The sequence below is a fragment of the Oryza sativa genome, chromosome 1 (assembly GCF_034140825.1).
Source record: "Oryza sativa Japonica Group chromosome 1, ASM3414082v1".
NCBI classification, from domain to species: domain Eukaryota; kingdom Viridiplantae; phylum Streptophyta; class Magnoliopsida; order Poales; family Poaceae; genus Oryza; species Oryza sativa.
In genome coordinates, this window is record NC_089035.1 from 32,945,644 (window position 1) to 32,972,284 (window position 26,641).

At 43.8% G+C, this 26,641-nt stretch overlaps 2 protein-coding genes across 2 annotated transcripts; both read left to right on the plus strand.

Moving 5' to 3' along the window:
• The first annotated feature begins 6,399 nt into the window (after window positions 1-6,399).
• Window positions 6,400-9,585, plus strand: LOC4325501 (protein TUNICAMYCIN INDUCED 1). The gene is made up of 3 exons (XM_015756483.3): window positions 6,400-6,613; window positions 6,735-7,085; window positions 8,621-9,585. The coding sequence occupies exons 1-3, from the start codon at window positions 6,479-6,481 to the stop codon at window positions 9,401-9,403; spliced, it is 1,269 nt and encodes a 422-aa protein (XP_015611969.1). The 5' UTR covers window positions 6,400-6,478; the 3' UTR covers window positions 9,404-9,585.
• Window positions 9,586-9,803: 218 nt separating this feature from the next.
• Window positions 9,804-20,069, plus strand: LOC4325502 (DExH-box ATP-dependent RNA helicase DExH6). Its single transcript, XM_015756470.3, has 15 exons — window positions 9,804-10,391; window positions 11,582-11,672; window positions 11,837-12,146; window positions 12,276-12,350; window positions 12,723-12,767; window positions 13,142-13,232; window positions 13,313-13,371; window positions 13,874-14,035; window positions 14,838-14,890; window positions 14,977-15,010; window positions 15,419-15,508; window positions 15,587-16,588; window positions 16,730-17,288; window positions 18,126-18,625; window positions 19,046-20,069. Exons 1-15 carry the CDS (start codon window positions 9,953-9,955, stop codon window positions 19,451-19,453), a joined length of 3,918 nt encoding a protein of 1,305 aa, XP_015611956.1. The 5' UTR covers window positions 9,804-9,952; the 3' UTR covers window positions 19,454-20,069.
• The last annotated feature ends 6,572 nt before the right edge of the window (window positions 20,070-26,641 follow it).

Genomic DNA, 26,641 nt, shown 5'->3' on the forward strand with positions numbered 1-26,641 from the left:
ACGATGTTCATACTACAATATTTCAAATCATTTACCTTACACCCCTCATCCATAACTAGAACTAGATTGTTTAAAGCTTACAGGGTGCTTATCTAGCATTATAGTAAAAAAAAAGTGTGAAGTGCACGGGCGGTACTTAAATTTGAACGGATGTGTCATCTATGTCCCTAAACTCTCGAAATGTAATTTTAGATCCTCGATCTTGTCATGTGTATCACATAGGTCCAAACATACTCCAACCCGCTCCTTAAGATGACATGGCATGCCACGGTGACTCCTACGTATCAATAGAACCCATACGTCAGTCGCGTATAGAAAAATTAAGAACATATATTTTCTCCTCTCTTTTTCATTTTACTTTTTAAATTAAAAACATCATTTTCTCCTCTCTCTCTCTCTCTCTCTCACTCTCATCCCTTTTAAATTTTTCTTTTTTCTGTGTGAGTGACATGTGGATCCCACCGCCACGTAGGAGTAACCGTGGCATGCCACGTCAGCACACGGAGCAGGTTGGAACCCGTTTAGATATATATGACACCTGAGACAAGTTAAGGGATCCAAAATGCATTTTGAGAATTCAGGAATTTAGGTAACACACCCGCACAAGTTTAGAGACTTTTCGTGCACTTTACTAAAAAAGGAAGTAAGATCCACATTGATTCTCTCCTTCCTTACCTTTCGTCCTCATCATTCTCTGCTTGGCAAATGTTTCATATAGCTTGATGCCCCCTCCCTGTATGATCTCAATAAGGGCACTCACAGTGCAAGCACCTATTGTGAGGTACCACAAGGTGACACCTAGGGTGGAGAGCTTCAAAGACACTCTCTCCACAATGCAAGCACCGCTAGTGGGACACACATATACTACTTTACCAAATCCCCAACTCCCTCAATCATTACGCCCGCCTCCTCCTCTCTCACTCACCACGTCGGCTCTCCCTTGCTCCCTCCAGCAGCGCCGGCTCCCCTCCTCCTCCGCCGGCGCGGCTCTCCTCTCCTCCGGTCCGAGCCGAGCTCTCCCCTCCTCCCTCCCCTTCCCCACGCGGGGGCCGTCCCTGCTTCGAGCGGTGGAGGGCGACGACGACACCACAGATCCAACTCGCCGGGGGTCCTCATCTCCCGACCGATGGATGTGTATCTTGAGCGACGAGATCGATGCCACCCTCGACAGGGCTGTCAGATTTGGCCTGGCGCTAGGAGGAGAGGGCGGAGGTGGATCTCGGCGGCCGAGCGACGACGGTGTCGTCGGGGCCAAGCGGCGACGATGGCCTCGGGGCGAGCGGCGGAGGCAACGGCGCTCTTGAAGGTGCCGCGACTGCTGGTGGGGCTGGCGGCGGCGGCGAGGCCTTGCCGGCTTGTCACGCCCAGAAATTTAGCCCAAATTTCCAGACTATTTTGTGTATTAAATCCCTGTCCAGGACCAGCCAGGGTACACAAAACGACAAGTAATATACAGTTCCAAACGTAAATAAAGCGTAAAATACTTACAGAAAAGGCACTTAGTCCTCACACCGAAACAAAAACAGCAGCAGCGGAAAAAGGCGATCCTAGCGGGGCTTCAGCTCCACTCCACAGGCAAAACTCAACTGGGGTCTGAGCCTTGGTCTTCTAACTTCGTCTTCAGCTCAGAAGCACTACACTTCTGAAAAGGGGGAATAATAGCAAGGCTGAGTACAACCACCGTACTCAGCAAGCCACACCAATGATGCAGACGTGCAAGGGGATACAAGGATGGTTTGTGGCTATTTGCATAAAGGCGGTTGTAAAACATTTTATTGAGCAAAACAGTAAAACTGTTGAGTAATTAAAGTAACATTAAAATCTCCACTGATCAACGCTACACCACGTTGAACAGGCCCAACCAACCCACCTGGACTACAGTGCATTGGGTCGATTTATTAAGGTGGGACTAATCACGGTGAATCTGGTCGATCGCCCATAACCGCGGGCACGGCTATTCGAATAGTTTTACTCTGGCCAGAGGTGCACAACTGTACCCACAAGACACAACCCACCGACATGTCACCGTGTCATCATGTGCCCATGATGCACACGTCACCATGTCGAGTGATTGTGACGAGACCCTTCGCATAACCCTCCCCTAACCATCCACACCACGCTAAGGTTTCACCCCCACCCCTCAAAAGGCAGTGGGCGGTCCCCTCTTGCGCCGCGGTGAATCCGGCAGCTGGACAACCGGACACCCCGGCCGACCCAACTCCATCACGCCCACCCTCGCCACCGGTGCCTAGGAAAGGGTCGAGCTATACTTCAGATCAAGCAGTTACCCATTCCCGCTTGTGGCAAGCGCTGTAAGTCTTCCAGGGTTTCCCGTGAACCGGTCCTTAATTGCCATGGGTGCGACTCACAAAAACCATGCACCCACAGCCCACCATTCAGTCGCATTTTAGTTGGATAATTACGACCATGAAACATGGCCAGGTGTTTCGAGCACGCAGCTCAACAAGATACTAGAAAGGTCTAAAACTGTAATTATCCCATCGACTGAGCTAGTGGTAATTAAGCATGGCTAAGCATATAGTTCTAGCTAGGTCACATAAGTAACACAAGCTAGTCGATTTATCACCCAAGGTTGACAAAGGACAGATATCAAGTAAACATGGCACAAGCGAGCAGATAGGTAAACCCTGATCCCATGTAATTAGCAAAACATGCATATTTATTTGTAAACGGTAAAACATTTATAAATTGGGATCAACATGCTCAAGGGGAATGTGTGACTTGCCTTGCTTCTTCACTTTGATCTTCCGAACTCTTTTCCTCGCGACCGCGGACTTCCGAAACGACGGAAACTACACGCTGGCACGCAAAACGAGGAAAAACTCTAATAAAAACCAAGAAAACAGTACATAAAAACTAAACAAACATGTAGAGCTCAATTTTAGATGAATTTTGCAAGTTGAATGGCTCAATTCGGAGTTCGAATGAATTAGATATGAATTTTAGAAGTTTTGAGCCATTTAAATGAATTTCTATAATTATTATCGAATTATTGCGCAATTATTAATTATTTTCTCAAAGGAAAAGCTTAAGCGCTGACGTCATCAAAGAGGCCGGCGCCGACAGGCGGGCCCCACACGTCAGCGGGTCAAGGGTATCGGTCCACCGTGGACCGAGACCACCGAGGCGGCCCACCATTCAGTCCACGGGAACCGACGGCCCGGATCGGCCCAAAGCCGATCGGACGGCCACGAGGCGGCGCGGCTGGGGCACGGGCGCGGCATGAAACCGGCTCGGCCGAGCGATAGCGCGCGGCGGCGTACGGCCAGACGACCGCCGGCGACAGCGGCGCATCGCGGCAGCGGGCACGGGGAGCGGCGGAGGAGGAAAAAAAAGGAGAAGGGACGGTGGGGATTCTCACCGAGGACGGCGACGGCGAGACGACCACAGGGAGGCGGCTGGCGGCGGAAAGAGATGGTGGCGGCCGACACGGGAGGCGACGGGAACGGCGGTCCGACGACGCCCGACCATGGCGGAGCCGCGGCCGAGGGCCGGCAAGACCTAGGGAAAATATTGGAGCGGTTAGGGAGAGAAATAGGCGACCGGAGCGGCGAGAATACCACGCCAGAGAGGAGAGGAATGGTGGGGCTCACCGGCGACCGAGAGATACCCCGTTCCGGTGGGTTTCCGGCGAAGAGGGGCGGCGGCCAAGGTCCTCCTCGTCCTTGCGGAGCTGAGGGAGGCAACGGCGCGAGTCGACGTCGACCGAAGCGGCGGCGCGACGCGGCTGGAGGCGGTGAAAGGGGCGGCGGCCTCGGGTGTGCGGTGGGAGTGGTGCTCGAGGGGTGGAGAGGGGGAAATAAGAGGCGGCCGGACTTCCCCTTGCGGTGGCGAAGCTGGCGGTGGCGGTGGCTCGGCGCGGCGACGGCTGTGGCGGCGGGAAACGGCGACCGAAGCTCGCCGGAGTGTGGCAGCGCGTGGGTGCGGCGTGGGGAGAGCGAGGGAGAGTATGCCGGGCTCGGGAAAAATGGGGAAACGGACAAGGGGAGCACGGGGATTGATTTTATAGCTCAAAGGGGCGAGGAGAGGGCCGGGGAGCGGCGGATTTCGAGGGGAAGTGGGGCGGCGTCGTGGGGGAAGAGAGAGACGCGGGAGGCGGCGACGTGGCCGGATTTTGCGGGGAGAGTGGGGGGAAACGGCGCGGACGTGGGCGGCGAGGTCCCACGGACAAACGCGCGCGCGCGGGGTGGAGGAGGTGGGCGGAAACGGCGGCGACGTGGGCGGTTTTCGGCGGCCATGGCGGCAACGGCAGCTGCCGGCCTGAGGTTGGGGATGACCCCGACAGGTGGGGCCCACCTGTCGGCGGCTCGGGGAGAGGAGGGAGGATGAGGGAGGCGAAGCGGACTTGCGCGAGGAGGGGGCAAGCCGGGCCGACGGCCCAAAGAGAAGGGAGGAGGGGAAAAGGAGGGCGGCCGGGCCCGAGAGGGAGAGAAAGGAGGGGTTGGGCCGAAAGGGGCCCAAAGAGAGGAGAGAGGATTTTAATTTCTTTTCTTTTTATTTTAATTGATTCGATGAACTTTGTGCCATTAAAACTATTTCTCGAGCTCCGAAAATTCACGGAAAATTCCGGAGAGTACATTAGGGCACAAAGAATATTACAAAATATTCCCGGCCATTGATTTTTAAGGGAAAATTTTAATTCTCCCAATAATTCACTTGATTAAATTGCTTAACTTTTTATTTAATTTCTAGGAAATGCATTATTAAATGATTTTTAATCCCGAACGAAAATCGGGGCGTTACACGGCTCCCCTCTCACCTCACCTCTCCCGACGAGCGGCGGCAAAGGCGGAGAAAGAGGAGGCGAGGTCACGCCGAATCGAAGCAATGACCTCCGCAGTGCAAGATTCCTTCCCCCACACGCCCTCATTTCGGCGAGAAAACGTGTCTCCCACCTAGGGTCTCAGTGCTACGTACGCTAGAATCCAAGCTGGCGCGGTAGGAAACTCCTCCACGTACGAACACTGTGAAGGGCCTAAGCTGTCTCTATGTGGCTTGCCTTGCGCGAGCCTAGTCATCCAAGCGCTTTATTCTGCCATTGCCTTAACCTCATTTTTTATGGTCTCGCATGGAGATCACCTGTTGCACCTCTGTTCAACGGTCTAACCTCTTGAAGCACGAGCTCAGACATCGCACGGGCCTTGCCTTCTATTGCTCCATGCAATGGGCGACCCTCACGTGTGAGAGCTTGCTTGGTTGTCATCGCTCAACTAGTTCCACCCAAAGACGTACTTCCTCCTCCGTTTCACAATGTAAGTCATTCTATCATTTTCCGTATTCATATTCTAGATTTATTAACATCAATATGAATACGGAAAATGCTAGAATGACTTACATTGTGAAACGAAGGGAGTATCTCTCTATTGAAGTAACCATACTTCATGAAATCTTGACAAGGCAATTATTTACGTGAGTTTCACTGTGAGATGTAATTGCTTGTATGTGGAACAGGTGCGGAGACAAGCCTAGAACAGCTTAGGCTTGAGTTCTAGGATTGCCTCAATATTCATGTTTAAATCCCTTTTAAATCACCATTTAAGAAAACCAAATATCTTATCAGCTAAGTCCTACTTGAGCCATAGGCTTAGAAATTTTCTAACTTCGTCATAGTGTGGAACGACACATCATGAAGATTAGAGATACAATGTTTGATTCAATTACTTTTTGTTACCTACGCGTATGGCTGAATAAAAAGAATAATATGAGAAAACGCAAGCAAGTTGATTTTGCAACACGATTATGTTGTCTTCTTTTCCCTATTTTTACATTTTCATGTAGTGACTTATTAATGTGTATCAAGTTATGTTGTTGGCTTGGCACGACTATCCTTGTCGTGACCACACCTTCGTGAGCTCGTTGTTGGCTTGGCACGACTATCCTTATCGTGGCCACACCTTCGTGAGCTCTGCCTTTATTAGTTTCGATATCTCGATTGATGGTTTGATGTTTGTTTAATTCTGTAAAGTTATCTAAATTATTGGAAAGTTTGGTTCGAAAAGTTTAGTGACGAGTTTTAAACTTTTATGATTTCTTTTGGACGTAAAAAAAGAATTTTCTGAATTCTAAGAAATCCTTCAAGCGGCCGGCTTATCGCTTTATCGGGTCGTTTTTTTGGCGGTTAAATTATCTGGGTCTGTTCGCAAACCGACGGAGAAGCCGCTGCTGCAACCGCCCGGGCCCCGCGTCCACGCAATCGTTTGCTCGCCCTTGATTGGTTCGATACACGTTTTCCCCTCGTTTACTCGAAACGAACCCACGTGGCCGCGCTCTAGAGAGTTCCACGTAGCTCTAGGTGGGGCCCACGGACACGGGGGCCCACGGGTCATCCTCTCAAGAAAAACTTTATTTGGACCAATAAAATGAATTTCCCTCTTTTTCAATCTCTCCGCTTCCGCCGCGGTGTTCTTCCTCCTCTCGCAGGAGAAAATTTCGCTGGTTGAATCGGAGGGAGGCAGCAATGGCCGCTCGAGCTCGGTGGCGAATCCTCGCGCTGCCGCTCGCTCTTCTCCTAGCGGTCGGGTCGTCGCCTGGCCTCGTGAGGCAGGCGTCGTCGTCGGCGGCGGCCAAGCCTCCCGTCCCCAAGGCCATCTCGGTGAGTTACACGAAGAAATTTCTCCTCTTCCAACGCCCGATTGGCCGATTCGTCCTTGTCGCGGAACGATTCTGATATGTTAATGTAACGATGCGCGCGTGTGGCGGATCGATCGGTGCAGGACCTGAGGGAGGCGATCGTGAAGGGGCTGGGGTTCCAGTCGGAGGAGCTCAAGGTGTCCGGGTTCGACGTGCGCGACGCGCTCGTGGGGCAGGCGGTGGCGTACGAGTTCGACATCGAGGTCGGGAGGAAGGTGGTGCCGGTGCGCCTGCTCGAGGACGTCAACCGATGGGACTTCGTCGACCTGCCCATCTTCCGGTCCCAGGCCGACGCCGACGACACGGCGCTCGCCGAGATCCGGCGTGGCAAGAGCGGGAAGCGAGCCTTCGACCCGACCCTGCCACCGTTCCAGCTCGCCGGGCCCATGGAGCTCTGGATCCAGGACGGCGACGACGTTAGGCTCGCCTTGCCGGTAAGAGAATTTTTTTTTCTTCTCGTGCTTATGGTTAAAAGGATATTTTCATCGGAATGATTTTGTTGTTATTAAGTTGCATGCACCAACCAGTTCAACCCAAAAACTAATATTAGGGAAGATGGGCAATTCAGTTTATATTTCAAAGTACTGTTTGTGTTTAAAAACGATGAATTTTCCTTCAGCAATTTTTTTAAAAAAACATACAAAGTAGAATTAGGTATCAAAGCTAACAATACATCGTTCTACACCTCAAATGTGAAATGTGTCAACAGTTGGGAAAATAGAGATTGTAGAGCATAACTTCAGGTTTCTGATGTCATCTTGATAACAAGGCAAAGTTTCAGTTGCTGCTATAATTAAGCCACCTGACGTCTCATCTGATTGCAATTCAATTTAGTTCTATGAAATTATGGAAGTGAATTTTTGGATTACGTTGATAATTCGTCATCGTCATTTCGTCTGGCGTAATAGGCTCTGAAGTCTGAACTATTTGTGTGCTTGCAGACTTTGAATAACGAACACCAACTTTGTTCACGTATACAAAAGAATGATTTGAATTGAGCTTATGTGTTCATGTATTGTAAGATTTCATTCAGCAATGAATATGATGATTTTTGTCCTGGTGAGTTCAAGAGTCAGTGTTCTGCAAATCTGCGTTAGTATTCTTCATTGTGGATTCTACACCAGAATGGTTTTTCATTACAACATTAGTAGCTTCTTCATTGCGCGTTCTGCTCTGAAGTAATGTTGAGCAAATCTGTATGGAATATCCTACTCCTTTCACAGCAATGGAATGTCTCACATCTGGAGGTTCTGTGATTCCTAGTTAGCTGTAAATACTGTTTTGTGCTAGGCTTAAACTCTGAATATTTACAATATGTGTTTTTTTTTAGACTGGTCAACGGGGGGGGGGGGGGAGCTTTTCCACCTGAATTTTGATTTAAAGAGAGATCGAGTACATTAAGTCAGGGTACATTTGAACGGATGGGAGAAGATAGAATTTGTTTCCAGGATTCTACTACTATCCTGTCGGCACAGTTCAATCTTTCCGCCCAGAGAGTAGCATCCTCTATGCACTTTGTTGCTAAACGATTTAGAGGAGGAGATTCTCCTCTGAAAACTACATCACCGCGATGATTCCAGAGCCCCCAGAGACAGAGCAGGAAGAAGACCTTGAAGTGTGTACAATATGTGTTGTTTTATAATTCCTATCTCTTTAGAAACTTGACATTATTTTGCAAGGCATAGTTATTTCTAATAGTTGCCTCATAAGTTGGTGGTATAGACTTTTACGCATTTGCCATAATGCTAACACCATCTGCGGCCTGGGGTTCATTTAAGATTGGTCATTTGGTTGCCATTGCTGTATTTAACCATGGGAAGGTTCATCTAACCATTATGTTACACACATGCCTAACATTGCTTTACTGGGTGAATTACTTTATCTACTATGTATTTTAAATACAAAATGCTAATACTGTTCTCTTACTATGTATTTTAAATACAATATGCTAATACTGTTTTCTTTACAGCATGATGTGGAAGCAGGGACGCTGAAGAAAGTAGTGCTATCAGATGGTGCCGTGGTAACAGTGAAGGGTGCCAAGGCTGTGAGCCTCCGGTTGCCACTTGAATTACCGCTCCCTCTCAACCGCACCACTTACAAGGGCCGGTTGTCAAGCTTGATATCCATTGCGCAAACGCTACGGGGCGCCGCCCGGTCGAACCAGAAGCCGCTGCTCTCCCTCCGCATCGAAGGTCCGACGTCGTTGTCCTCGACTCCTTCCATGTCTCCCAATGACAGGCTCAAGCTCAAACGGTTGGCCCCAGGCCAAGTGGAGCTCTCCTCGCGTGCAATCCCTGCTGTTACAGACGATGATGGTGATGGATCACACGCAGCTGGATTGTGGCCCCTTCTGTCACTGAATGGGTCAGATGGCAGCCTGCAGGGGTTTGAGGAGTTGCTGGCCTCGGTTCTTGGAAAGAAGGCAGGTGAGAAGGGGACGTTCAAGCTGTTGAAGGCGCGAGCTTCTGCCCAAACGTACGTCAAGATGGGGTTTGCGGTGGAGAAGAGGATTGCTGACGGAGAGGTGAACTGGTCCAACTTCCCGGAGTGGAAGACGAAGCCCAAGAAGTTGAGGGCGCACTACGAGGTTCTTGCTCGTGTGGAGGGTGGCCAGGCGATCCCTGAAAGGATCGCGCAGGTGCAGCCTTTTGAGGCCGACGAGGCCATGTCCGAGAGCGTGCTCACCGGGAATGTGTCGATGTCGAAGACGGAGGTGGTTCATCCGCCGCCGGTTTACTTCACTCTTTGAGAGCAGTTGAAGCTCCGGTTTTAAGTGAGCTGATCACGGTAAATGACAAGCGGCGAAAGTTTCTTGGCGGCGAGTATTATTAACTGCATTAGCATGAAAAATTGTTGTACGGGGTATGTTATACTGGCCAGCTTTGTAAATTACCAAACTGAATAATGAATGAACGAACCATTACAGGAAAAGGATTCATCCATAGGCAATTGTATATCTTTTTGAAACCAAGAGTGCCAACTTTTCAGTTACTGCATCTTTTGTTTCATTTCAGTTAAACCGACGACGTCCTTGTCGCCGCTTTTGAAGTTCGCCGCCGGTGGCATATGTAGCGTATGCGGTGCGAATATTCTCCCAGGCTCCTGGAGGATTTGATTGGATAAGCCGCTCGTAAGGACACCGTGCCTCCAATTGTTTTAGGCTGCTATTTGTTGGGCGGTGCACCGTGCACGCGAGTACGGCGTCGCATGGTCGCGGCCCTAGTCGCGCGCTCGCACGTGGGCACGTGGCTAGGCTTGGCTTCGCTTCTACTACGGCCTCCCCTCCTCACCGACAGGCATGGCCCACACGTCAGGCGTGGCCGCCCGTCTGAACCTGGTTTTCATGGGCCGCCCGCTCGCACGCAGCGCGCAGCCACCGCCATCTGGGCCTAGGTTTTCCGGGAGAGCGCAGCGGCGGCGCGGAAGCAACGAAGCGACCGCTTGCGGGAAGGGCCGGAGCCGAGCCGGCCGCGCCGCCTCGCCCGACGTCGTAGCAACCAAGCCACCCCCGCTCCACGACGAGGAGGAGGAGGAGGGAGGAAGGATGGTGAGGAGAGGGCGGAAGGGCAAGGACGCGGCGGCTGGCGCCGGCGGCACCGGTGGCAGAGGCGGCGGTGCCGGCAGAGGAGGCGGCAGAGGAGGAAGCGGCGGCGGGGGCGGGGGAGGGGGTGTTCGGGAGGCGACGCTGGTGCGCGTCTCGAAAGTGCTCGAGGACTTCCAAGCCTCCGACGCCCAGGGTTCGCTCTCATTCGTTTGCCCAATTTCTCCATTCCATTCAATGGTGTCTGGTGTGATCTGTCATCGCGGTGTTCGAGCGAGTTGGGGATAGTGGCACGAATACGATACTTTGGGAGCTTGGTTTTGGTGAATTTGAGGCGATGGTTTGGGCCATGCGCGCGGCCATGCCCATTTTGTGTTCTCTCTTCTCTGTTGCATTTTTTATTAGTCCTCCTAATGTATGATTGACTAACTTTACTGGCCTTCTAGTGTACTGATCACTAACGTCACCAATGTTTGTAGCTTCACAGTTGATTCTGAGTTTGGTAACAAGGGAAGAGGAATACCGTCTACTTTATGTTTGACCATTGTATCTCACAATATGTGACATGGTATTTTCATGATTGTCAGTTTGTCGCTAGATAAGTTGGTCTGTTGACTGACTAGAAAGTATTTCTTAGGTTTTACTACAATGGCATCTAACCTGACAATTGCACTTGAATTGATTTGCAACAGTAATCCTAGGTGGCCACTAGACTGTTGTGTAAATATGCATGAGAATCAACTCTTTGGGCTGATATTAGTGGGTGCAATTAAGCTCCTGCATAAACCCCAACGAGGAGTCTCAAGCAAAACACTATTAGGATTCTGTTAGTTCAAAGTAGCACCCTTTTATTAGTTCTCTTCTCATAACAACCCTCCTCCCTCCTCCCAACAACAATGAAAAGACCACCCGCACACATGCTTGCACACTCTGATGGTGGCAATGTTTTCTTGTATATCTTCTTTTCACATTTTTTGTGCATCCCTTGCAGAGCCATTGCTTGCTACTCCTTCCATCCCAAAATATATCTACCTTTCTAATTCAAATTTAAACTAGAAAGGTAGCTATATTCTGGGACGGAGGGAGTAGGTCATAGCATGTGCTGTGCTGTGGTGTTTTTTCTTCCCTTGCGTTGTTTGCCTCGACTGAGTTTTAGCACATTACTGCCCCATTATGGTCCTGCATGGTAGATGGCATGTTTAGGTTTCTTTTGGTATGTGGGGAACTTTTCCTGTTATTCTTGTGAAATTCCTGGATTCCAAACAGGCTCCTATATCAATTCCTCCACTACTTGTCTCTTTCTTTACTTTTTAATGAAACACACATGTTTTCTCTGTTATGCTGTCAGCTGAAAAAGTCACGTATCTACAAAATTTTACTTTGCAGTGTACAAATTTGAACCTGGCATATCGAAACAAGAGCGAGCGGCGATACATGAGATGTGTAGAAAAATGGGCATGATATCCAAAAGTTCTGGGTGAGTGATAGTCTAATTGACCTCTGGAATGATGCATTCCGTACACTGGTTCTAGTAAAGAGTAATAAGCATCTTTTAAACTTCATTCATCATAGCGACTGTTATCTTAGTAGGATTAAACTATGTGTATCTGATGTTTTCTGAAATCTATTAATTAACTATAGGAATGGGGAACGACGATGCCTATCTGTTTACAAAAGAAAACAGAACCAGGGCCTTGAAACAGAAGAAGGACCTAGCCATCTTGGATTTTCTGTGGAAGCGAGAAATGTTTTGCAAGATCTATTTATGCATTATCCCCCAGATGATGCGGAGCTAAATGGGCATACTGTCAGGAATTCTAGTGATAAGGCTGTAAAGATTCAGTGGAAGCCAGATGGTGCATTTTGTAGGCCAGCATTGCGCAAACCGGATATATTGAAGAAGGTGGAGATGCTTGCATCGAAAGTAAATAAATCCGAACAGTTGAGGAAGGTTGTATATTCTGGCAATCTGGCTTGATATGGTGTCCTTTTTGCCATTCAGTTTAGCCAATTCCTACTTTTATATATGTTATATTGGATAGTTTTATCTAATTGAACTTAGTGTTGTACATTTATACAGATTGTCCAAGATAGATCTAAACTTCCAATTTCCTCATACAAGGATGCAATTTCTTCGACTTTAGAGAATCACCAGGTATTGTTCTTTGTGTTTTTATGGAAATAAAGTTGCTTCACTCGAGCTTCATCCTGATGCATACATCAAAGGTGGTGCTGGTTGTCTTTTCTGTTGGTGGCGGGGCTAATAGCAAGACATTCTATATATTACCTTGTAATACTTCAAGACAAATCAAGAAATTACTATTATTTTCTTGTTTAGTAGTTTCAATTCTTGGTAGGCTTGACTGCTTTCCAATAATGGGTGGATGCCTCTTCAGGAAAATGCTTATCACTTTCCTGAACCTAGCTATTTATTTTGATCCATGCTTATCTTTGACATTTGCCAACTTCCAGAATGAACATTTCCTTTAACATGACCTGATAACAATTTGACCTTCATCCCTGTCAGGTGGTTCTTATTTCTGGAGAAACAGGATGTGGTAAAACAACACAGGTGCCAGTTCTTTTGACTTTTGTTTTGCTCTGTTTTGACCATGAAACAACTATTGTATGTAATTAACTTCACTGTGACATTTCCTGCAATAAATTCAGATGTATCTTCTCATTCTGTTACTCTGTGTTGATTAATTGATCCAATCTATGCCTATTTTCTGCTATTTTGATATTTTACTTTGTGTTTGTTGTTATCGTGTTATATGTATTAAAACATCCTGATTTGTGAGAAATTTCACAAAATCGATAGTCAAATGTACTTCTTGTTTTAGTGCCCATGGAATGATGTGGACACCTTTCTTTTTCTTAAATTATGATTTCCTTGGAATGATATTCTGCTTATCTGGCTCACTCATCGTACCATTCTTTTTTTAGGTTCCTCAATATATCTTGGATCATATGTGGGGTAAGGGTGAATCATGTAAGATTGTATGCACTCAACCAAGGCGAATATCAGCTATCTCAGGTAATTCTGTCAAATGACTTCTCTTTCATTGCTATTGTTTTTGTTTAAGCAGCTGAGAGTCAAATGACTCATGTACACAGTTGCTGAGAGAATCTCTGCGGAAAGAGGAGAGTCTGTGGGTGACACAGTTGGGTATAAGGTATGCCAAATTTTAGAATTTTCTATTATGCATTTCTGGACTGAAATTGTACTTATTATTCATCTGTTTGAAAATGACACCCAAAAAATGTTATCTTTTTTTTTTTTGAAAAAGAATGTTTTTTTACGAAACTTTGCCCGTAAATTTATTGTGTAGTTTATCCGTACAGTGACATGTCTATGATAACACTAAAATACTTGTAGATATGAATTTGCCTTGGTTATTTTGTGCAAACAAACTTTGCATTGTTTGAGAATTTCTTGGTAGAAATTGACAAAGTTTACTCAAGAAACAGTATCAGTATCTTGTATTTTGAAACGAGTAAACACCAGTTTTGTTATTTCGCTTGACAAAGTTGAGAAAGTTTGTAATTTGGACTATGTTCTTAACTTCAATTTTCGTCCTTAATGTTCATATATTTGTCATCTATGACATGTTTGCACTTGTGCACATAATGTGGATATGTACCTCTGTCTTATTCCGCTGTTTATTTCAATTGCAGATACGCTTGGAGTCAAAAGGAGGGAAGAACTCATCAATCATGTTCTGCACAAATGGTGTTCTTTTGAGGCTATTGATAGGCAGGGTAACTAATATTTCAAAAGAACAAAATCAGAAACGCTCATTTGATGATGCAGTTACTGGGATAACACATATTATTGTGGTAATGTTTAATCTTAGAACTTTCAAATAGCTTGATTGCAAATTATTGTATTCTGAACTGCACATACTTTACACTCCTTATTTTGCACCAACACTGCATCCATGCTATTAGTACCAACAAGTAGTTAAATATGATGCTTTTTGTACAAGGGGGGAAGGAGATATTTAATCAACCACTGGGTTTGTATGACACTAGACTTGTTGCAGAAACTTAACTCTAATGCTCTAAGTAGATCTATGACAACCAGAAATTATTTTCCCGTCTAGTGTGAAATTATTTCTTTAATATTATAACTGTACTTGCATTTCTTTTGTAGTTTGATACAGCGTATTGCAGAAAACATTTACCAACTGTTCCTTTGTAATTCTGAGAGGGCAGAGCATTTGGTGAGCATTAATTGCAAAATGGTTATGTCAGTGCTTACCTATTCAAATCTTGTTATTTGTTTAGTACTATCTTAGCACCCCTTAGCATTGTCCATTGAATATTGTTGTCATTGTTGAACTGGGGCAAGTCATGCATCAATTAGATGTAAGAGGTATTGTGCAACTTAGTTTATAACTCTATTGCAAAAATAACTGGAATGGAAATTTATGATTATTTGTTATTGAGCTTCTAATAGCATACTGTCTTTTGGTGAAATACAATGTTTTTTTTAATCTTGGAAAGCTTCATATATTATTGTGCTTCAGAACTGGAGCCTTATACAAGGCACTTCCTTACTGAATTGATTTTCAATGGCATATACTGCCAGTATATATTTTATTGGTAATATGAGTTGGCACTCTCCTTTTCTCTTTAGGATGAAATCCATGAAAGGGACAGGTTTTCAGATTTCATGTTGGCTATTCTAAGGTATTATGCTAAAAGCTGTTTCGTCCACATGTTGCTTAGATTGTGTTTTTAGTGCTTTAACGATCTTTTGCCAAACAATTATGTAGAGATTTGCTGCCGTTGTATCCTCATCTGCGTTTGGTAAGAAGATTTTTCCTTCTAGTTTAAGGCTCTATAGTAATAACTACACACAATCATGCATCCTCTATCATGTATCCAAAAGATTAGGGTACGGCTTTACAAAATCCTCTACCAGATAACTGTGCAAAAGACAAAAGTTAGTCCACATCTTTTGTTAGTTTGTCTCTGTTGTTATTTTTGCACAGTACACATATGATCATGATTTTGCACAAATTTTGCAATTGCACTCGTGGCATGGTGCTTTACATCTACGAACATTTTGTTCCTTTTTCAAGTTCACAAGACAAAATAGGTTCATATACCCCAAGGAACACAGAATCCATATTTCCATTCCATATTTGAAGCACAGAATTTCTTCTGAGTGTATCCGCTTTCCGTTACATGAGTATTAACTAGTTTAATGAGCAGGTACTCATGAGTGCAACGATTGATGCTGAGCGGTTCTCAAATTATTTCAGTGGATGCCCATTTATTCAAGTCCCAGGGTTTACCCATCCTGTTAGTAACACACTAATTTACATTTTGTTAAGAAAGATATTGAAGTAATTGATGGCAACATTGGCTCTTTTTTCTCAGGTCAAAACTTTCTATTTGGAGGATGTGCTTTCTATTTTGCAATCTGTAGGCGATAATCATCTTGATCCTACAACAGATGATCTGAAACAGAGCAGTTTGTTAACAGATGATTACAAAAGCTCAATGGATGAAGCCATTAACCTAGCTTTGGATAATGATGAATTTGATCCTCTTCTTGAGCTTATTTCTGCTGAGCAGAACCAAGAAATTTTCAATTACCAGCACTCAGAAACTGGTGTGACACCTTTGATGGTTCTTGCTGGAAAAGGTCAGGTTGGGGACATTTGCATGCTTCTATCATTTGGGGTGGATTGTTCTACACGGGATCATGATGGAAAATCTGCATTAGGTTGGGCAGAACAAGGGAATCAGCAAGAGGTTTGCGAAGTTATTAAGAAACATATGGAATGTGGTTCAGCAAAGTTAACTGAAGAGAATGAGCTGCTCAATAAATACTTGGCAACCATCAATCCTGAGCACATCGATACTGTGCTAATAGAACGGTTGCTCAGAAAAATTTGTGTTGATTCCAATGAAGGAGCTATCTTGGTGTTTCTTCCTGGGTGGGAAGATATAAATCAAACACGGGAAAGGTTGCTTGCTTCTCCCTTCTTTCAGGATTCGTCAAAGTTTCTTGTGTTGTCACTCCATTCCATGATCCCATCTTCGGAGCAGAAAAAAGTTTTCAAGCGTCCACCAGCAGGATCTCGTAAAATAATTCTCTCAACCAACATAGCAGAGACTGCTGTGACAATTGATGACGTCGTATTTGTCATAGATAGTGGGAGAATGAAAGAGAAAAGTTATGATCCATATAATAATGTCTCAACACTTCATTCTTCCTGGGTTTCAAAAGCTAATGCCAGACAACGTCAAGGGCGTGCGGGTCGTTGTCAGCCAGGAACGTGCTACCATCTCTACTCTAGATTTCGAGCAGCCTCATTACTGGAATACCAAATCCCTGAAATAAAGAGGATGCCTATTGAGGAACTATGTTTACAGGTATATTCCTAGCTAACCTTTGTAGATTTGTTTCCTCCAATAACTCTTGAAATCAATACTTCTGCAATATTATGGTTCGCTGCAATAAGAATGACATTTATTTACTGATAGCTGTTAAATGTTTCAATCTGTATTATGCAGGTCAAACTGCTTGATCCGAACTGCAGAATTGCAGACTTTTTAAGGAAAACTTTGGACCCTCCAATTCCAGAAACTGTAAGAAATGCTATCACCGTACTTCAGGATCTTGGTGCTTTGACTCAAGATGAACAACTGACAGAGTTAGGGGAAAAGTTGGGCTCCCTTCCGGTCCATCCATCTACAAGCAAGATGCTCTTGTTTGGTATATTAATGAATTGCCTAGATCCGGCGTTGACATTGGCATGTGCAGCAGATTATAGAGATCCTTTCCTCCTTCCAATGGCTCCAGATGAGAGGAAAAGGGCTGCTGCAGCCAAAGTTGAGCTTGCTTCATTGTATGGTGGATACAGTGATCAGCTTGCAGTTGTAGCAGCAATGGACTGTTGGAGACGTGCCAAAGATAGGGGCCAAGAAGCTCAATTTTGTTCTAAGTATTTTGTGTCTTCTAACACCATGAATATGCTTTCAAACATGAGGAAACAGCTTCAGAATGAACTAGCCCAAAGAGGATTTGTTCCTGTAGATGCATCTGCATGCAGCTTAAATGCTAGAGATCCAGGTACTTTTCTAGAAAAAATTGAGTTCTGAAACATATTCTTTGTTCATGTGATTTCTTTTGTTTGTTTCCACTTTGCTTTGCTTAACTATAGTATATGCATGGTTGAGGGATACATGGTATTATGTAAGCAGCAAGTAAGTTGATTAGTTAAGTCCCTAGTATATAATATACTCAGTGAGAAGGGTGTTCCTTTTCAGGATAGCTAACTAGAGTTTTCCATGGTTAGTTACAAAGAAAAACCTTGTGTTTCTATGAATTAGTCTTGCAATATGTTCACGCCTATATTACTAGTTCCCATTTGGATATATTGTAGGGGATAGTCCATCCCCTGATTAGTTGTATTGTAGATTAGCAGTTCCTTAAGCCTATGCACAGCAGGGTTTATTAGTTGTATTGTGGATTAGCAGTTCCTTAAGCCTATACACAGCAGGGTTTACAACATACAAGGTCATAGTGCACAGAGTGTATATGAATAAGAGAACCAATCTAAAGTTAGTACAAGTAGCTACTAAGTTACATATATCACTCTAAAGTTAGTAGCTACTAAGTTACATATATCATTCACTGTATTGTAGAGTTTTCCATCCTTTCCCCGTTCAATCTTTTTAATTTTCTTCTTACTTCTAATTCACGAGCAAATCGTCCTTGCCTTTTCTTTGTAGTAAAATTATTTTTAGAGTATTTGCTGGATTCTATTTTTATTCTTAGTAAAATTATGTAGTAAAATCAGTTGTCACCCGAACTTCATCAATCTTCCTTAGTTCCTAACAAATTATGCTTTATTGCATCAAAGTTTTAATTGTTCTATTGTACTTAACTGACTTCTAAATTCTGTAGGTATCATTCGTGCTGTCCTTATGGCCGGTGCTTATCCAATGGTAGGGAGATTGCTTCCCCCTCGCAAAAATACTAGAAGAGCAGTCATTGAAACAGCAAGTGGTGCCAAAGTTCGACTGCATCCACATTCTTGCAACTTTAACTTGTCTTTCCGTAAGACTTCTGGGAACCCATTAGTGATATATGATGAGATCACTCGAGGCGATGGTGGAATGTACATAAAAAACTCTTCGGTTGTTGGGTCCTATCCTTTAATTATTCTTGCTACGGAAATGGTTGTTGCTCCACCTGAGGACGATGATAGTGATGAAGAGGATGGGGATTCTAGTGAGGATGAAACTGAGAAAGTCACTTTGGGACAACATAAAGAGATAATGTCTTCTCCTGATAACTCTGTTTCAGTTGTTATTGATCGATGGCTTCGGTTTGATGCTACAGCTCTTGATGTTGCTCAAATATACTGCCTTAGGGAGCGCCTAGCATCAGCTATTCTTTTCAAAGTAAGATTTTTATATCTTGCATCATCTAATTTAAGCTTGATTAATGCAATACAACTTGTTCCTTTTGTATTCTCTCTTTCATCCAATGTTTTCTAAGATGCCATGCATGGTTGCCAGCATATTAGCAAACTTTTGTTTTACATTTCAGTCTGCACACTCCCACTGTCCCACTCTGACCCCCGAGTTTTCCTTTAAATATATTGTGTTGATTTTTCTCCAGTGCAGAAATCTGGATAATAAGCATACATGAAAAATCTATAAGGCATGTAGATAGACTGCATTGCCTTCCGTTGTTCATTCTGAGTTGTCTCAATCAGATAATGGATCTGGATCAATAGATCATCATACTGCTTTCTGCATCATTCTTAGTACCTTTATAGTCCAATTATTTCTGAAAAAAAATGGAATTATTTTTCTCAGGTCAAACATCCACAGGATGTCCTCCCACCTGATCTTGGAGCAACTATGTATGCTATTGCGTGCATCCTATCATACGATGGCTTGCCTGCTATGATTACATCTGATGATGTTGCTACAAGTCAGGGTTCAAACCAAAGTTCAGCTGAATCAAGCAGATTCTCTCAGGGTCGTAGAGTCGGTTATATTCCACCTGGCGGTTTCCTCATGTCTTTGTTATCGGATAAACCTCTTAATGCGCCTCATTTTCAGAAGTCCTTTAATCATCCAGATGGAGCTTCAGGGCATATTCGGTCATCGAGGACCTCCGTCGGTAGATTTGATCAGTCTCGCCATCCTCAACGTAATAATTCTGGACCTGGGAGTTCAGCAGCACGGACTTTCAAAAGACAGCGCAACGGTGCACAGTGACTCTGGACTAGCGGCCGCGTTTTGCAGATCCTTCGGCTATGCTGGAATATTGGATGAAAGGCTTTTGTGGCAGAAATAAAGGATTGCTGTCTTGGCCGGGAGTTAAATAGGACTTGCAGCCTTCCTTTGTTGAAGGGCCATACGATGGCAACGTGATGCCTTGAGCTGAAATCATAATCCAGAAACGCTGTTTTGCTGGTGACTTGCAGCCTTCCTTTGTTCGGTGCACGTTGCTATTCTGTTCAGCTCTGCTTCCCAACTTGAGCGTGCCTTGTAATCTGATGGCAAGGCGACGCCATGCCATGCCACAGTCCACTGGTGTCTAACCACCAAATTGTACTCGTTGGAAGAGTGACCCATACAGGCTCAACGGGAGTCTGAATTCTGATGTCCCTCATACAGCCATACAGGAGTAGTAGGTTGGTAGTCTGAAACTTTTGTTTTGCTCTGATGATGTACGTGAAGAAGTGGTGTGTTTCCCTTCTTCGACCTATGGTTCTTTTATAGTACTGGAGTAGTACAGTAGTACTAGTAGTACATGCGCCTAAATTCTCCATGCCATGTGTAACCACAGTGATGTTATGCCGTGCGCCTAAATTTTCCCGTTCTGGTTTGAGATAGCAGTCGCACCCAGAGACGCTGCGGGCCTGTTGGGAAGCTGGATAAGCAGCTGAGCTCCTGATAATCTGGAAAAGTTGGGTTTCACAACTTCTGGTTTTTAGGTTATTTTCAGGATTTTACAAATATAGCTTCTCAGAATCATTGAAAGCTAGACTATTTAGGGAGCTTCTGATTATAAGAGGAACTGCAGCAATTCCGAGAGAAACTGCAGCTAGAAGCTCCTCCAGGACCGGCCTCTCTTCTCTTCGTGAAGAAGAGAAATTGAGTGAAATATAATTGCTCTTGTACCAATGGGGCACTACTAGCACCCAAAAAATAATAACACTGTAGCAACCTTGTAGTACTCCGTAATGCACGTGTCTCTCAGGACCACCTGACCTGAGATTGAATGTCTAGCAGGTGCCAACATCCGCCCGTTTGGAACACGGATTTGCCACGCCCATCACGTTACATAGCTGGCGGATGTCGACGTGTTTTAATGGCCCAATGGCAGGTTTAATACTCGTACGTGAAAAAAGGCTTTGCTCTTGTACGGGCATCGACCAGTGGGCAGTGGCGCCATCATGTTTTCGCCGTACTACCTCGTTCTCGACGACTCGTGCCATACTGTCATGCGAAACTATTTTGTGATATGATCATCGCAGTATACAGCATCTGACCAGTACTACTACTGATTAGACCAATAATTGCCTCCTATTGTCAGCAGATTATTGTTTTATGGAGGATATATTTGTAGAATATAATTGGAATGGTTCACAACTTCACATCTCCTGCCTCTCCAATGACATAGTACAAAGCCAGAATACGATATAGAGTGGATTGAGATCGGTGCAGTCGTAATTGCGACTGCACCTTAGGACTGCATCCATTTTCAGCTATTTATTTTTGTGATCAACAGTACAGATCAACTGCTACCGTACTCGTGCTATAGTACCCTGAACAATATTTTATGTCGTGGTACTTTTGCTACAGCAACCGGCCTAATCCTTACCGTTGGATTTAGATCCAACGTAGCAGCTACAGCTGCTTAAGTTACAGTCCATACTACTACTGCATTTGATCCGGATCCAAATAGAGTCATCCGAAGTGAAATAAAGGACTATTGCTACAATAGCAAAACGCATAGACCCTTTAGCAATTATACTCCCTCCGTCTCAAAAAAAAGACAAACTCTAGGCTTCCGTGTCCAACATTTAACCGTCCGTCTTATTTAAAAAAATTATGAAAAAAAATTAAAAAGACAAGTCACGCATAAAGTATTAATCATGTTTTATCATCTAACAACAATGAAAATACTAATTATAAAAAAAATTTCATATAAGACGGACAGTCAAACGTTGGACACGGAAACCCAGAGTTTATCTTTTTTTTAGACGGAGGGAGAATTTTGTAGATAAGAAGTGAAAAATAAAGGACTATTGCTACCTTTCGTTTAATGTTATCAATCATTTTAGCAAATTTCACATTAAACATGTAGATGTCTCTAATAACAAGGTTACCCTCATTAACTATATCCCAAATGTTTCCTAAAGTAGCAGTAGTTGCCTGCATTGACAAACAGAGTAGAGATGGAATGCCACCTCTAAAACTCATTTGAAATGTGAGAGTGAAGCATTTTGTATCGAAATGTGAGAGTGAAGCATTTCGATACAAAATATGAATATTAGAATGACAAGTAATCTACAATAAGAGTAGTACTGATTTTAACAGAGTAGTACAATTGTGTATAATATCTTAGGACTCTTAAATTCGTTGTAATATAGAACTAATGCAACAAAATTAAATTTTATGGCAACCATTGCGATAAACATCGTGGTACTAATAGGCTATTGCAATAAATTAGTAGTCCTTACGTTAATTAGGAGCAACCAAGGAGCCCTTAGGTTTATTAGGGACAATGAAGGGAACAAGCCCGGGTGCTCAAGTGAAAACGTCATAGACCAATAGATTACTTCCTTACATTGTGATTCAGGTTTCGATATAGCTCATTGCTGACATCGGCCGTGATAAATTTATGAGCATGCTGAGCTGGGATCATGGCGTTAGCAAAGTTATATTCACACCACGTATAGCCGAGTCAACAATCAATCAATCAAATAAAATAGTACAGTACAGTACATCGTGTTTCCGTTACTACGTTCTAAAATAGCTGCTGCTTTTTTTAATCGCAAAGAAGTTCTCTCTCTTTTGAGGACGCAAAGAAAGGTTGATGCTTTCGCCATTCGCAAGCGTAAGCATATTTTGCTAAAAATGCTCCGGTGGGGGAGAGCTGTCGATCCCATCTCAGGAGTGTTTTATATTAGTCCCCAAGTCTTAACGACTTTAAAGGTCGGGGAGTCCTGGTCAACTTTGCCATGACCGCATTAGTTTATTAACACCCCACGACTAAACTACGTATTCCTGCAATTTTCACAAGATCTAACCATCACCCGTAGTTACTACTTCTTCCGTCTTATAATATAAGAGATTTTAAATTTTTATTTACACTGTTTAACCACTCATCTTATTAAAAAAATTTAAAATTATTATTTACTTTTTCTTGACTTACTTTATTATCTAAAGTATTTTAATCACAATTTTTTTGTTTTTTATATTTACACAAATTTTTTAAATAAGATAAGTGGTTAAATAATATAAATAAAAAATTAAAATCTCTTATTTTATGAAACGGGGGAGTAGTAGGCCGTAGCGTCTCCAAACTCTCGTCAGGTATGGACGCGATCGCGCGCAACGGCGGCGCACGGCGCCCGCACCCCCCGTGCCTTTTAATTAACTCTCCTTTTGACCGTGCCAGGTTAACCTCACCTCGCGAAGCGAACTGGTCTACCACACCAACACGACCACACGACACGATCGAGGCTCGCATGGATTTTCGCATTTTCGGTGGACAGAGTAGGGTAGGGGCGTGGAGAGGGGAGGTGAGCGGTGGTGAGCCACACGAGCAGGGCAGCGCAGAGGATCGCGGGGTGCATGATTGAGCGGAGGGGGGAAGGGGTGTGGTGGGGTCAGTAGTACGGGGGGGGGTGAGCGGTCGGTGACGCGGGGTGAGTCCGCGTCAGCGATGCCTACCTCCGCGCGCCTCACGTCACCCGCGCGACCTCACCCGTTCACGCGGGCCCCACCACCACCACCGCCTCCCTCGCCGACGCCCTCGTTTCGTACGACTAGAAAGAATACTCCATAATAGAAGAGATTTTAAGTTTTTTTACATTATTTGATCACTCGTCTTATTTAAATTTTTTTTGAAATTATTATTTATTTTTTTGACTTACTTTATTATCCAAAGCACTTTAAGCACAATTTTTTGTTTTTTATATTTACACAAATTTTTTTTGAATAAGACGAGTGGTCAAACAATACAAACAACAACTCAAAATCCCTTATATTATTATATTATGGGATGGAGGGAGTACAATACAGTACTCCTACGTACTAAAAAAACCGGGCCGATGCCATCTTTCCGCTAAAAAAACAGTCGCGCGCAGCGCAGCAGCAGCTGCTGCGGCCGGCCAGGCAACAAGATGCACCGAGTTGCCGAGCAAAAGAAAAAAACCTTGGGGAGATCGCGGCGCATCGCGGTTGCGTCTCCGCGTCCCGCGACCACGGATTTTCCTTTTTGCCTGCGCCGTTTGCGTTGCACGCGGTGTGTGTGTTACGGCAACTTCTGTATCGTGTACCTACGGGACATATCGGCTCGGCATGCGCAAAGACGGGGAAGCCGACCGAGCGAGCTGGAGCCTGGGAGGAGGAGAGGAGGAGGTGGTGATTTCGACGGCCTATCCACAGTACACACACGCGCCTGCGGCCTCTGCCCTGCGCTGCCCCGCCACCTGTGCTTTGGAGACCTCCGTCCCATATTACTCGTCTTTTTAAGTTTTTATTTGTCAATGTTTGATCATTCGTCTTATTTAAAAAATTTTAGAATTATTATTTATTTTGTTTATCATTTGCTTTATTATCAAAAGTATTTTACATATGACTTATCTTTTTTTATATTTGCACTAATTTTTTAAATAAAATGAATGGTCAAACGTTATAAATAAAAAATCAAAAATGTCATCTATTACGAGACGGAAGGAGTAGTAGGAGAGGATAACGCTGGGGGTTTGCCTCTCTTGGCCAGGGCACGACGTGATGGCGTGAGCCTCTCACCGTACATGTCACGTCGCGATAACCATCTGTCCGGCCGCTTTCTATGAGGATAACCACAAGGAACAGTAAAACTAATCCTGACAATCCATGCTATTACACCGATTCTAAAATATATAGTAATTTTAACTACAAATATGAAGGAGCATAATTATTTTATTTTTTAAGCTGCTATATTTTAAAATTTTTACTTTTGTTCAAATTGATGGTTACAAATTATTATATTTTAGAATAGATGGAGTACTGTTATTTTCTTCGAGCACAAGATCAACATGACAACATTAACGTTTGGATTGAACTACTTTCTTATTCAACCTAAACACGCTACCAAATTGTTGAACGGTTATTTTTTCAAAAAAACTATTTATACAAAAAATTATTTTAAAATGATAACATTATTATTTAAATTTGTAATAGTTAATAGATAAGTAGTCGTTCAATAATGATTTATCTTACGGATAAGTATAAGCTAACCCCTCATTTAAACGCAACCTTGTTACCGCTCTTCTGGCAGGATAGACTCAAATCTAGACCAATAAATTTCTCACTTGTTTGGTCTAATAGGAATTAGGGAAGTCCCAACTCTCTATTTAGGATAGTACTTATAGCATTAACTACATTGCCATGTAGGACTTTTAACTTATGTGGTACCATATTAATTAAGAGAGAGAGTGAAGAGATGAAGAAACTGGGTCTCATGCAAAACACAGCTTCAACACGAGAACCTATGCACTAGACACTATCAAGTTTTGCATTGGGAGAGAATATTGTCTTCATAATAGATGAAGAATAAATATGATTGGTAGAGAAGAGAGATGGTGTATTTATTAATGGCCCACTTTAACAAATCATGGGTTGTGAAGTGTAGTTTCTATTGTGATGTCTTATTGACATGGCACCATAGACACTGCTTATGGACACTATGAGTTGGGACTGCCCTTATGCTATCATACTTATCACGAAGAAAATGATTTTACTGGTCTAAAAGTATGACCAAAAGTTACTATACCTTTTATTTTAGAGTAAAGTGTATTAGCGGTTCTTAATCTTATAGGGTTGTGTCATATAGGTCCCTAAACTCTGAAAATGGTCTCAGAACTTGTCAAAATGTATCATCTAAGTCCCAAATTGACACATCCCCTTTAGATCCTACATGGCGCTGATGTGGTGTGCCACATGGACGTGACGTGTCCTTTTATTTTTTTTCCTTCTTTTATTTTTCTTTTTCTTTTCCGTTTTCTTCTCATTCTTCTTTTTTTACTTTCTTCTGCTCGGGTCACAGAGAAAGGAGAATAAAGGGGAAAAAGAGAAGAAAAAAAGAAAAAGAAAAAAAAAATAAATGTGTCCCATTTGTCAGTCAAAATAACACCACGTCATATTTGTGTGGCATGCCACATCAACGTCACGTAGGATCTTGAAGAGGGTGTGGCGATTTGAGATCTAGATGACACACTAGGACAATTTCTGGAACTTGAATATATATCTTGAGAGCTTAAGAATCTGGATGACACACCTTACAAGAACCGTCCGTACACTGTACTTTTTTTTTATTATAACGGATGTGTTACTAGTAATTTGTTAGGGTCACCTCATGTTCGTGATCTTTCAACAACAAGATCGTGTTTAATTCGACGAAAATGACCGGTAATGCCGAGACAAGGTGGTGCAGGCTAGTAGCGGTGAATGCCTTAGATCTCTAGTCAGTTTTGTGGTGTTCGATCAATGGATCAGCCCAACATCATTAGCTCCCAGAGGTATGGTGGAACGCCACAGGAAAGGCGTGTGAAGAGAGGCGATGCCACGGCATAGCGGCGAGACGAGAGAGAGATAGAGAGAGAGAGAGAGAGATGTGGACGGCCGCAGTGCACGGCAAGGAAGGGTACAGACTCCCGGTGGGGTGACCGGGGGGTGAGGTGATGTGTATGGCAAAAAGAAATGAAGGAGATGTGTTGGATGCTGACTGATCTGAACAGTAGTGCTACTGGAAAAATTTAAGCTATTTTCGCTCAATAAAATATCTAATACTAGGTGCATAGGAATATCTGAACTTGCACATTTTGAGGGCTTTTTACAGCACGTTTAAATTACTTGATGCTGTGAGTGTACAGCACATGAATGGAATTTTTGTAGACTCTCTATTGTACCACATACTCATAGAAAAGAGTCTAATACTGGTTGACAAATAACCCTACTATTGGATCTAGATTGACTAAAATCACAAACACTAAATAGAAATAGACTTGCCGTTTGTGTAGCGATGTATGTACTCTCTCCGCACCTAAAAGATTTGTTTCACAGAGACTATTTTCTAAGTAGATGTCCATTAGATCTTTAATAGTATTTTTTTTCGTTTTAACCTTCAAACCCAGTTGTACTCCCTTCTCTTCCTCATCTTTGATTATCTTAAACAATATCAAT

What these genes read in the sequence shown, in the direction of transcription:
- LOC4325501 (XM_015756483.3), top strand. Translation starts at nt 6,479, where the DNA reads ATGGCCGCTCGAGCTCGGTGGCGAATCCTCGCGCTGCCGCTCGCTCTT. An exon ending in CCGTCCCCAAGGCCATCTCG is followed by an intron (nt 6,614 to 6,734) that starts GTGAGTTACACG and finishes CGATCGGTGCAG; the next exon opens with GACCTGAGGGAGGCGATCGT. An exon ending in ACGTTAGGCTCGCCTTGCCG is followed by an intron (nt 7,086 to 8,620) that starts GTAAGAGAATTT and finishes TTTTCTTTACAG; the next exon opens with CATGATGTGGAAGCAGGGAC.
- LOC4325502 (XM_015756470.3), top strand. Translation starts at nt 9,953, where the DNA reads ATGGCCCACACGTCAGGCGTGGCCGCCCGTCTGAACCTGGTTTTCATG. An exon ending in CGACTTTAGAGAATCACCAG is followed by an intron (nt 12,351 to 12,722) that starts GTATTGTTCTTT and finishes CATCCCTGTCAG; the next exon opens with GTGGTTCTTATTTCTGGAGA. An exon ending in CATCAGCTATTCTTTTCAAA is followed by an intron (nt 18,626 to 19,045) that starts GTAAGATTTTTA and finishes TATTTTTCTCAG; the next exon opens with GTCAAACATCCACAGGATGT.